This window comes from Diabrotica undecimpunctata, chromosome 4, assembly GCF_040954645.1.
Source record: "Diabrotica undecimpunctata isolate CICGRU chromosome 4, icDiaUnde3, whole genome shotgun sequence".
Classification (NCBI taxonomy): Eukaryota; Metazoa; Arthropoda; class Insecta; order Coleoptera; family Chrysomelidae; genus Diabrotica; species Diabrotica undecimpunctata.
Window position 1 is genome coordinate 75,013,581 of NC_092806.1, and position 13,111 is coordinate 75,026,691.

The 13,111-nt window shown below is 30.6% G+C and overlaps 1 protein-coding gene across 2 annotated transcripts in view; it reads right to left on the bottom strand.

Moving 5' to 3' along the window:
- The window catches only part of LOC140438277 (putative gustatory receptor 28b), a 77,654-nt gene that overhangs the window by 9,089 nt on the left and 55,454 nt on the right, over positions 1 to 13,111 (bottom strand). For both annotated transcript variants that reach the window (XM_072527970.1, XM_072527972.1), the window contains exons 3-4: positions 12,048 to 12,116; positions 1,778 to 1,867 (exon numbers count right to left, since the gene is read on the bottom strand). In XM_072527970.1, coding sequence (XP_072384071.1) covers positions 1,778 to 1,867; positions 12,048 to 12,116 — 159 coding nt within the window. The remainder of the gene's footprint in view (positions 1 to 1,777; positions 1,868 to 12,047; positions 12,117 to 13,111) is intronic.

The following is a 13,111-nucleotide window of genomic DNA, read 5'->3' on the forward strand; positions in this document are numbered from 1 at the left end:
AGAAATCATTCGATTTCTACCTGGCGAAACCGAATACAATTTTTTACCACTGTGCCTTCTAAAACTTGCAAAGCAAACAGCTTGATAAATTACTCGGCAAGGAAATCTAAAAATTGCATTTCACCTGAAGTTCATCATGGTCAAAATTCGTAGTGAATTCAGTTTTTGGTAATCCAAACGGAGTAAAGAAATAAAACATAATGACGGTATTAGATTTTTGTTTCGATACAGGGCATCTCCTTTTGATATTAGATGACGTAGTTACGTCCGTAAATAGTTATTTTAATAATTATTGGTCTACGACAGGATAGATTTTGTTTAGATTTAGAGCAGTGGCTATACCGCTCTGCGGAGACCTAAAGAGGTCGAAATACGTATAAGCGGCTTGCTGCTGCCCTGTATCGAAACAAAAATCTAATACCGTCATTTTTATTTTTTTTATTTTTAAGAGAAACAGACTATATATCTTTACACCAAACAGACGGACGGAAAAATGAAGCGCAACAATTTTCCATTGATTTCATTTTTTTCCTCGAAGGGAGGTGTACAGTAAGGCTATAAACCGTAGACAACGGACAGTAGAGGTAGCATTGCCTCTTAAGTATTTTACGAGGTTTTTTTCACTAATTCTAATAAAGAATATGATATACCAGGCGAACACAAAGACTTCCGAAATAACAGATTTTTCTCCGCTTAGATTTTTATGATGGTGGTGCAGCTGCCAGCAATAAAGATTATTGAGCCACTTTTTCACGAATTCCTCTTGTCCAACTAGCTAGGTCCTTGTTCAACACTGAAAAGATTAAAATAAAGCGAGGCCGTCCATCAAGTACGGAAAGTACAGTCTGATGATGCTACCACAACAGATGCGTTAGGTCACTGGCCAGTTTATAGCGCTAAAAGAAGATATAGATTTTGTAAAACTGGCTATACATCGTAACATGCGGCTTTGTTTTACAATGAACAAAAATTGTTTTTTGTCATTCCACCTTTAGAATTAGGCCTATAGAATTTTTTAGTCTGAGGCGCTTTATATGTAAAATTTTTTTTTAATCAATAAAATGTCTTTTAGTTAAATAGTTCTTTAAATATGATTAAACTAAATTTTGAGATCTTCATTAGCGTAGTTCGTACCAAATAGTGTTTCTTGACTGGCAATGTTGCTTCTAGGCAACGAATTCAAAAACCGCTTTCCCCTTGCTTCTTCTGATTTTTTTGTACCATATTTTTTTTTGTATTTTTGGTGTTGCCAATCAAAGGACTAACGTGACAATGATATTAAAGCATCCATCATACAGTCCCTATTTATCACCTTACGTTTTTCATATCTTTGGACCACTGAAAAAGGCGTTAAAAGGTAATCTTCAGTTGAATAAAGAAGTAAAAAATACCGTAAAAGAATTTTTCAAGCAACAGCCACAAGAATTCTTGAAGCTGAGTTGGTGAGTTATGTTTCTTAATTGTAGTGGTAATGATTTGTAGATGTGTTTGCCAATAAATTTTTTCTGTTCAAAAAATGGGTTTCAATTGAACAAGCTTCATACATTGCACGTTGCACATTAGGTATATTTAAATAATAATTTATTATTTTTCTTGAGTATATTCCTTTTATTTACATTTAATGTTTTCGTTTTATTACTAATTTCGTCTCCACTCATTACTACTTTGCCACTTCTGGTAAATACTTATGTATATTTTACTATTAACTTTGTATTTTTTAAAGATTTAGTCTGTAATAAATAAGTAAACTTTATAAGATGTATTAAAGTGCTCTTACCAAATGAACCATAGAAAAGTCAGCAGAAAATAATCCCATTACTGTAAAATTTAAGTTCCTGTTGATTTCATGCAGAGAAAATAATTTTAGCTAAAACAAAAAATAAAAAATCACATGAATCCTGATTTTACTTTTATTTTACGGTTCTTTAAATGTTAATAGATATCAACAAAAAACCTTTTTATAAAATAACAGGATTCGAAATCAATTTTACGAATGAAAAGTTGGGAAAATTGAATTGACTAAAGTAATTAACATAAAATATGGTGCACAGACAAAAAAATGAAGTTCAGAAACTATTTTTTTGGGCATTTTGAGCACGATATTTACTATTTCTAATGGGAAATAAACACAATTTTAATTAAAAATACATTTTGATTTAAGTAGAGTTCCACGTCGAAAATTGAACTGTCAAAATAAATAAATTTTCGGTTAAAAATGTGTCCCATTCCTATTAAAAACCGTAGGTAACAAAAAATTATGGAAAGTAAGCAAATAATAAAAAATGATAATGTATAAAATTATTGAAAATAGGAAATAAAAAGCGTATTTAACATTAATATTGTTCTTTCCCTTTTTCTTGCTTTTACACTATCCTTTTGGAGGCTTTAGGAAAGGTATTTGGTTTGTTTGAACTTTGAGTATTTGCAGTTGACCCTTGGCCATTTTATTATCGCGATTCTTTAATTACTCGTATTTTCATTATTTTCTTCTGTGTATTACTATTTTTATTTTCACATTTAGCTTTCTTTTATTTTTTATTTTGTACGTACTTTTTACTTTTTCTCTTTCTCATTTTTCTGAAAATAGTCTTAAATGTATTCATTTTTTATGGGGTAATCGATATCGCTTTATTTTGTTTTTGCTCGTACTTTTTTATTGAACTTTTTCTGTTATGCTCTATTTATCAAACTCAATAAAAAGTAGTAGTAAATTTAATAATTAAAGTTATACTTGTCAAATTTTAACATTGACTGGAAATGGCTGGAAGTTAGTATACAACCAAGCATGCGTACTGATAAACAATCTTACGACACGCATACAAATTATACTTTGAATAAAAACATATTTTTCGAAAAAATCTGCTTTATTGTTTGTTAAAGTATTTGCCTTTAAAATCAATACATTTTTGTATTGAAATAAACTAATTGTCGGAGCACTTAGGTCAGTCCGAAATAGGTATCTCATAAATGAGATTTTTTGTACTTCGACAGCCACATCTGGAGCTGTTAGCTCCAAGATTATTTTACTTTAAAACTAATTACCGACCAAGTATCATCTGAAGTTAAGTTTGTTATATAAAAAAAATGATCTACATAAAGGACCTCAGCATTTTTCTTATGTAGAAGTGGTTACAGTTAAATTATCTGAAATTTTGCAGAGGGGTAGCTTTGAGGCCATGCTGATCCAAATATGCATGTTTCAGTAAATACGTGCAACTAACTTCAGGAATTAATTAAGCATAAAAGATAATGACAGTTTGCTATATAAACGTATGCCTGCAAATGCTTCCTTTTCCAAGATACGGGGTGTTAAAATTTTTCTTAAAAACTAACGATTTATTATTTATTACTATAAAACTAACGATATGAAACTGGTTGAGATATGCTAATGAAATTTGGTGGGTTTTAGAAGTTGGTTATTGCGCATTTTTTGACATACACATTGATGAATTTTATATTCTCATTGCCGTTGACGGGTAATGGCATCAATTTTTTTAAAGAAAAAATTGTGCGCCACTGACATTTTTCAAATTAAAAATGTTTTTTAAATTCTTCATTTAATCTATCAAGAACTATTAGCCCAGTCTGGTTAAAAAAAAAGGTGGAAAAATGTTTCGCAGATATCTGAAGCTTTTAAGACATATGTGGGGGATACTAGATGATGAATAGATGAAAAGATACTCCTGGCAAGGTTTTACCTTGCGTTTTTTTTAAGCAATAATTTATGGTCACAATTAGATTTTTTGTCTATAAATTTTTTCCCTTATATTTTAAATAAACAATATTTATGTCATTTTTTTATGTCAAGAATATCTTTATTTTGAGCTACTACTATTGAGCTTGCCCTATGCATGATGCTGGACACATTCAGCAAATTTCATAGGATTCTGTAAGACTTAGACTATCTCAGCAGTTAAATTCATATTGAGTTTTCATCGAAATTATTTACAAAATAAACGTTTGAAAAAGGGGTATGTTTTTTACTTATAAACAATTGTAATAACTTCTATATTTTTCAAGCTACAGACTTGTACGTACAACCATTGGATAGCTGGTAAAAAAGCTCACATTAAAAAATAAAAAACCTATGACCAATAGGAACGAAGTTAGTGACTATTTTTTTAAAAATCATACCTCCATTGTTTATAAACATTAAGAAGTAAAATTTGCACAAATTTTGAATGAAAATCTAAACTTTATATTGAAACTTATAGCTATAAAATTTATCTAATTTTTTGAAACGACGGTACTTTCGAAAGATCGACATAAGAAAGTGGAGAGGATATCTGTTTCAGCTCCGTTTTTTTTTTTCGGCATTGGAACTTCAAATTGCAACACGTAGGAAAAATTTACATTTTCTCGGCTTCCTTTGCAGCTGCAAGCCTCTTTTTTTTATACTGGCGTAGCTCGTCAAAATATAAATAACTACATAGTTTTCACTGGCCGGAAAATATGGGAAAACTCGGAAAAATTGAGTCCATTTGAAATTCACCCTAAATACTTACTTTTTTTAAATTTGCTGGAATAGTCTGTCGCAGTATTAATAATGATGACATAATTTTCACCCCCATAGATCTAGGAAAATCCCGGAAAATCAACATATGTTTTTTCATTTTATATCAATGATGTAATAATACTTATATATTTTATAAATTAAATTTCAGGTAATTTTTTACACATTATATTATTATATTCCTTATATTAATTATAATTGTTTGTATTTTTATAATTAACAATATTGATTTTTATTCTATTTTTCTTACAAATATGATATACAATATTAATCTAATCTGCCTTACTGCTTTGATAAAATAAGTCGATTTTTTCATCACTTGCCTTATTAAATTTTGCAATGTTTATTGAACTTTACTTTTTTTATTTTCTTTACATACATTGGTTTAAAAGTTAAAATTTGGTTCATTTATTCGACTTCACTGTCAGGTCTGAACCTTTTTGTTGCAGGTTGTTTGTCTTCACTTATTAAGTCAGTCTTTCCATACATTAACATATTAATGGGCGATCTTAAGGTTGATGTGCACCCCCCAAAAGACAAACTGTAAATTCAAAAAATTTGAAAAAATTTGAGAAGGTATATGTGATAACTAGAAGTATTTTGACAACTTTTAAGCAAACTTCATGTTTTCGTTTTTGAAAAAACTCAAAAAAACTACTTTTTTCCAAGTATAAAGCGGGAAAACCAAACATAGGATTCTGTTAATTTTTTTACAGCATCAAGATATAATTATAAGAAATACTCATGAATTTTTTGAAAATTTTTGAATTTACAGTTTTGTCCCAATAGGAAAAAGTAATATGTTTCGGCTTATAACAAAGTTACCGGTAAGAAACCGAAAATTTTTTTAATAACAACATATATAAAACTGTAAAAGTGGAAAATATTTGCAATAAAACGTTAAATATTTTTTCCTAAACATATGAAAAATCGCGTTAAACAAGAATTATGTCTTGAACTACCGCCTTCAAATTGTAATGTAGGGAGATGGCTCCATCTGAAACAATGGTAGTATTTATCATCGATAGATAGCATTACGTTCGGCTTCGAAACGCTTCAAACTAAACGTCATACTAACAGGGTTGCCATATCAATTACTTTGTACAACACTTTGGCAGATTATAACAAAATTTATTATAAATGTTATCGGTTTGAATTTTGAACCGGTCATGCTGAAACTTACAGAGTTACACAATAGTAGATACTGCAACTTTTATTTTGAAAGTACGATATTATAAAATTTACACTTTATAAGTAATATATCTATAAAAAACCTATTTAGTTTTACAAAACTATTTAGGCAATTTTAGTTAATTATTTTAGTATTTATAAACAATAGTGCTCCTTGCATAACCAGTGGCGTACTCACAATTTTTCTGAGGGTTAGGTTTTGAAATTTTTTTATGCTACCTCTATTGTGAGTCCCTAAAATTTGGGTTTTATTTTAATTTAAAGTACTAAAGATAGCAGTGCCAAAGATTCAGGTATTTATTATCCTGCCTACCAACTAAAACCACCCTCTCTTACGTGTGTGCATTTGACTGTCGCACGTACCGTACTCCGAAAGGAGTGTGGAGGCACGTACCGTACTCCGAAAGAGGTGGGGAGGTCACTGTAAGACTGACGACACTCACTTTTTGGAACACTCACTTCTCTTATCTAAATCTTATCTATTGTTCTAAAGCGCCTTTCTTGTGGCATTTTAAAGTAATTACTATTTTAATGGGAATAAGCCACAATTGAAGGTTAAAATAAGTTTATTAATGTTTGACATTAATCCAACTTGTAAATACAATACATTTTGGAGACGGCTATCGCCGTATTCCCGTTCTTTTCCGCCAATCCTGCCGGTTTAAGGCATGCTCCTCCTCCAGACCTTTTGATTCCATCGCTCTTCTAATTCCTTCATTCCATGAGCGTCAAGTTCTATCTCTTTTTCTTCTTCCAGGGGGCTTCAATTTGTGAAGTTTTTGGGGCCAAAGTATATCCCATTTTACATATTCTCTGTATAGACGCTTCATCATAAATTCTAGATCATAAGAATCTTGAGCTAGAACGACTTGGTCATCCGCAAAGTTTAGGGAGAACACTACGTCATTTCCTATGTGGATTCCCACTATTCTTTTTTCCATTAATTGTTGGAGTATAAACAAGTTATCAGTGCAAGATCAAAGATCAAAGATTCAAACGTCAATAAACTCATTTTAACCTTCAATTCCGGCTTATTCCCATTAAAATAGTAATCCAGTCGTTGGCCCGGTTGGTGTTTCTTTTATTCTTCTTTCTTTTTAATGACTGCTCGGATGTAATTGTGAACACTATTCCATCCCTCCGTACTTCCCGCCATCTTCACGATTATCTCTCTTACAGTCGCAGGGTTTATACCTATTTCGTTATACATTCTGTTTTTCTCCACTGTACATCTATGATACTCCAGCATTGTGTGAGTAACAATGTTGGAATATTCGCAGTATAGGCATTTATCTGTATCTGTCTTTCTGAACATGTGAAGATACGCCCTAAAACAGACAATCTAACCAGTCTACTTAGGCTCGGGATCAGCATCTTGGTCCACTGGGCAACATCTGCCTTGTTGTTCTCCTCTTCTTGCCATCTTTCCATTGATCTTTCCCTTTCTTCTTTTTTTATAGCTGTTGTCAAATGCTCTATTTTGTGAAATGTGTCTTTTCTACTGCTAGCACATGCAGAGACATGCAACCCGTGATAGTCCACAATGTCTACGACCTGTCTACTTTTGTCATAAGCCTAATATTAGGTATCTATATCTAAATATAACGAAAAATATTATTAATTATTGTGTATTTATACAATAATTATTATGTTCTACATATTTAACGTGGTAATTTAATTATTCAATTAGCGTTTTGAATTTTTTGTATTGTATGTGAAAGACAAGTTACATTTTCCTACTATTCTTTATATATTTTTTACTTTATATGCTCTGGGGAAGGGGGGTGTAACCCCCAAAACCCCCTTATTTTGTATATTTTGTATTGTGTGTATGTATTGTATATTAAAATATACTCGCTATATATCGCTACTTCAATACAAAAGAGCCACAGACTGGTAATTGTAAAATTAAGTACATTTACTTTCGAAATATAATAAACACTAGAGACCTCGCCCTGTGGACAAGGCATTACAGCCTGCAAGTCATATACTGCAACTATAAATATCTCAGTAACTTTTTGTTTGTCTTTTTCTTTTTCTGATCTTGAAAGAATTTTCTCTTTCATCTGGTTTTTGTTTCGCTTGTAAACTTGGTTTATCGTCAGCATTATTAGAGAATGTACATTCTTCACACTGGTCTTTCTTGGGCTGACAGGAGATATTAAAGTCTATCACAAAAATGTCATCATGCATTTGGTGTGGAATATATTGTTTATCCTCAGAAACACATTTAGTAACATAATTTCGGTGTAAAGCAGCAATGGTAAGACCGCTTTCTATATATTCGCGTTTAGAACGAGATCTACAATAATGGCTCTCGATTCTCGGAATGGAGTTAATATGAACCCCGACGTCGTCGTAGAGATGGATTAATCTGGTGATGATTATTGTGTCTTCCTCTAAGATCTTCATCCTGAATGCCTTTGACAGTACAGTTATTGTTCTTTTTCACAACAGATCTGATGGTTTTCTCGGAAATATCTAGGGTATTCATGAAGAATATTTTGCATACTATCTTACGTTCAGTACCTAAAGGCAAATGTATGCGTTGTTAAAATTTTTGCGTGTACTGTCAACGCGTATAATATAACGATACTTTGGTACAATATAGACTTTTTATTAGATATCAGAGCTGGGAACAAATTAATTACAATTAAAAATTGAGTATGCACTTTACTTAAAAGTAAATGTAATTAATTTCCCTCTGTAGCTGTGATGTGATCGTTATATTTTCTTTTTCGAGATAAAAATGTGATTACTTTTCACTATGGTATTAAGAAGCCTAAACAAAATTAAAATAAAAATACAATCAGTCCCATTAAAAATAATGACCTAATTTGATGAAGAACAAACAAACAATAAACAAATGAACTAATTTGATAAAAACGAAGACATAGTAAAATGTATTAATCCATAAAGACTGAGATAGTAATTTTTAACTATCAACAAAAATGTAATATAATATGATGTACCAATTTAATGGTAATATGATATTCACAGATATAGCAGCAATAATTTCTTTGTCGATAAAATTGTTTAGATAATTATTATATTCCGAGTGACACAGCAGAGCAGTAAAGTATTATACATAAAGATGGTGTTAAAGATATCTCTGCTTACTTGGTCTACTAATATTATAAGTTATAGTGTAGGTATTTGATATTTACTGTTTACACAACTTGGCAACTCAGCCAATTGATATAATGATAGAAAACTGCAATTTATGTTCGGGTTTGGAAATATCACAGAGTCATCAAGTAGAAATCTACGATTAAGTTAAAAAAATTACCACAGTAGTATGCCGCAGTAGAGCCATCTCTAGGATCAGAAACAAATTAATCTAGGGTGAAGATCAACCTTAATGCCAAGGTGGGTCAAGGTAAGGTAGGAGAACAAGTAGGAAAATATGGGCTTGGAAACAGAAATGACAGAGGAGATCGATTGATTCAATTTTGCCAAAGTGAAGACTTTGTAATAACAAATACCTTTTTCAAATTACCTCCTCGACGGTTATATACATGGACATCTCCACAACATAAAAAAGAAAAAATAGTGAGAAATCAAATAGACTATATTATGATAGCAAGGAGGTATCATAATGCTGTTAAATGTACTAAGACGTACCCAGGAGCTGATATAGGCTCAGATCATAACCCGGTAATTACTGTGATAGAGGCGAGACCAAAAAAGATTAGAAGACCACACAGAAAGGCACTAGATTTAAATAAACTTAGAAACAAAAATATACGACAAGAAATAGGAGAAGAAATAAATGAAAACCTCCGTTCAGTGTAGCAACAAATTAACGATACAAACAACGTTAACCAAAAATTAAAGTACATAAATACAGCTATACAAACAGCAGAAAAGAAACATCTTACAAAAACAACAACAAAGAATAAGGGGTGGATGACACAAGATATACTAGACTTGATGGAACAAAAAAGAAAGATGAAGAATTACCCAGACAAATACAAAGAAATAAAAAAACACATAAAAAAATAAAAGAAGCCAAAGAGGAGTGGATTAAAGAACAATGTGAAGAAAGGGAAACCTATGAGAAAAAGTATATTCAATATCCACAAAACAGTAAAAGAGATAACAGGAAGCATAAAGAAATGCCAAATAGGTAAACTTAAAGACAAAGATGGAAATCTTATTGTAGATCTAGAGAATAAAATAAAAAGATGGACAGAATACCTGAATGAATTATTTGAAGACGATAGAAACAACTTTCAGATAATCAATGCAACTGGGCCAGACATATTGAAAGAAGAAGTAGAATACGCAATAAAAAACGCTAAAAATGGAAAAGCAAATGGACCTGATAAAATTCCTACAGAACTGTTGAAGCTTTTGAACGATAAATCCGTAACCATAATATTAAATTTTGCAGCGAGGAGCTAAAACAGTTTCCCCTCCACTTTCCTATGTCGATCTTTCGAAAGTAACTTCGTTTCGAAAGGTTTTAAGTTTCGAAAAATTGGATGAATTTTATAGCTATAAAATTCAATATAAAGTTTAGAATTTTATTCAAAATTTGTGCAAGTTTTACTTCTTAATGTTTATAAACAATGGAGATATAATTAACAAAAAAATTGTCGCTAACTTCGTTCCTATTGTTCATAGAAGGTTTATTTTTTTTTGTTGAATGTGAGTTTTTTTACTTGCTATCTAATGGTAGTACGTACAAGTCTGTAGCTTGAAAAATATAGAAGTTATTACAATTGTTTATAAGTAAAAAACATACCCCTTTTTCAAACGTTTATTTTGTAAATAATTTCGATGAAAACTCAATATTCATTTAACTTCTAAGATAGTATAAGTATTAAAGAATCCTATGAAATTTGTTAAATGTGTCTAGCATCATTCATAGGGCAAGTTCAATGGTTTAAATAATTAGTCCCAGGGATAAACAAATTGAATAACTTTTAAATTATTTGACCGATCGGGGGGAAATTTCGCACAAATTTAAAGGACGGTAATTCCTCAATGTTGAAATGTATTAATAACATTTTATTTTGTTAATTAAAAAATAAATTGAATTTATAAATTAGTGCAAAAAAACTGCTTTTTTGCAAATATCTCCGTAAATTATTTATCAATTTTAATTGAAAAAACGGGAAAATGAAGATATTCTTGATATAAAAAAATGGTATAAATATTGTTTATTTAAATTATAAGGGAAAAAACTTATAGATAAAAAATCAAATTCTGACCATATATTATTGTTTAAAAAAAACGCAAGGTAAAAATAGGAGTATCTTTTTATCTATTCGTCATCTAGTAACCCCCACCTATGTCTTAAAAGCTTCAGATATCTGCGAAACATTTTGCCGTGAAATCGATGATTTTTGTATAACCAGACTGGGCTATATCTAATACAATAATATTAAACCAGAACAATAACAGAACGTACCACTAATATAATTTTAAACAGGCACATAGCTACAAAAACTCTTCAAAATTACCTACCTGAAACGTGACACAAGTTGCAATGCAACTCTCTTAGTTAAATTGTATACACACAATTTTCGAGAGTAGTAAAATGGGGATACTGGGGAGTGAGGGAGTTATAGCACACTTTGAAGGAACGTTGCTGTTTTAAATGTCTTGTCATTTCGAGATAACTTTTATCTGTATTTTTTGCTTCACGGCAGCCATTCTTACTTATTATGTGCATTGAATATTCTAGTTTTAAATCTTGTTTTTTTGTTGAATCTGCCATGTTACATTTACTGCGTAATATACATTGATACTTTTTAGAAACGAAAAAAGAGTAATGATATCTAGTCATTGCCAAAAATTTGCCTGTATTTTCAATGGCTGACTGGCTTTTGATTTTTAGCTAGACTTTCGAGATAAGAGATTGTACATTGTTTTAATGTATAATTTAGTGTCTTAATACAGTATTTGACTGGTGGCCCTTGTATAATGCGACTACGGCAGAGAATGACTCAATATGTTTTTTACCAACTGGATAGACTCTTCCTTAGTAGCGTTTGCAGGGATTTTCTTTTCTTGTCAGGCCGTGTTTATGAGACCATTAGAAATTCAAAGAGTTGTCTCAAAAAACACATACTCTGTACAAAGATGTATTTCTTCAAATAAACTTCTATTTTGATAATCAATTTTGTTTCTTTTTCAAAAAAATTAGAATCAGTCAAACTGAGCTCGATAAAAAATGTTCATACTTGGCTGTCGCGCTTTTATCAGGCAGCTTTTTGTTTAATTTATATGTAACTATGCTTCCATACAAAATTAAAAAAAAGATTATCTTATAAAAAAACTATTGTTTTATTATAACTGAGAAATTTCAAAAAAAGTAGATATATATGCTTACTGATTTCTGTACTTCTGGTGACTTTAGTTTACGTAGTAAGTCATGAACAGTTCTTTTCATAATATTTGCCTACAAAAAAATAAAACATTAGCTTTTCTGTTGGTGTGTTACTTCCATTAGTATTAAAATACAAGAGTAGAATTTTTGCACGATTAACACGATTTATATTTCAATTTTTAGGTGTTATTATAGTTGAAGTGCCCATCGGTAAAAAAGGGTATGACACATACTCTCTCCAAACTTTTTGTAACACTTCATTAGGCCTAGTCTAACACAATTTCCTTCTACTTTTTTTTGGTTCTGGAGCGTTTTTCCCAATCATTTGTACATCTCAGACAGGAAAATCGAAGAAGTTTCTAACTATTAAGCCTTATAGCATTATTGTGTTTCTTTGATTTATTGATTGTAATTTTCTTTTACCATTTTTGTGTATATTTTTTGCTATATTATTTTGGTTTTGCAATTTTTTGGACGTAATGAAATGTTACATTCCTTTAAATTTTACACACCACTGTCCAACATTATTTAATATTTCTTTATTAAAATATAATAGGCAAATATAATTATCTAAATGAAATATTTTCCAACTATCTAACTCTCTGTAGTCTGATTTTCTGCGTTATTTAGGTTTCTTATAGATCTTCATTAGCTCCTGGTTTGTTCTTCTGCGCCATTCTTCATTAGACTCCTTTATCCCACCAAAAACTTCTCTCAGAATTTTCCTCTCCCAAATCTCTAACTTTTTTTCTTCTTTTTGATTCACTGTCCAAGTTTCACATGTATACAATACTGTTGGTCTCACTATTATTTCATAAGTTCGAATCTTATGATTCGAGTCCAGACCTAACTGGACAATATTGAACAAATTTTATTTTTAATAAATTTCCCATTTAATTTTTAAAACTTAGAATACAATCATCAGATATTAAATTGTTTATGTCATATCTGCGGTTTGTCAAAAAATATGAATTTTTTAAAAGAGTTAACAACATCCACAATTATATTTTTGACAAACCGTGTGTATGACATAAAAAATGTCCTGAAGAAGACATCAGAGAGGATGT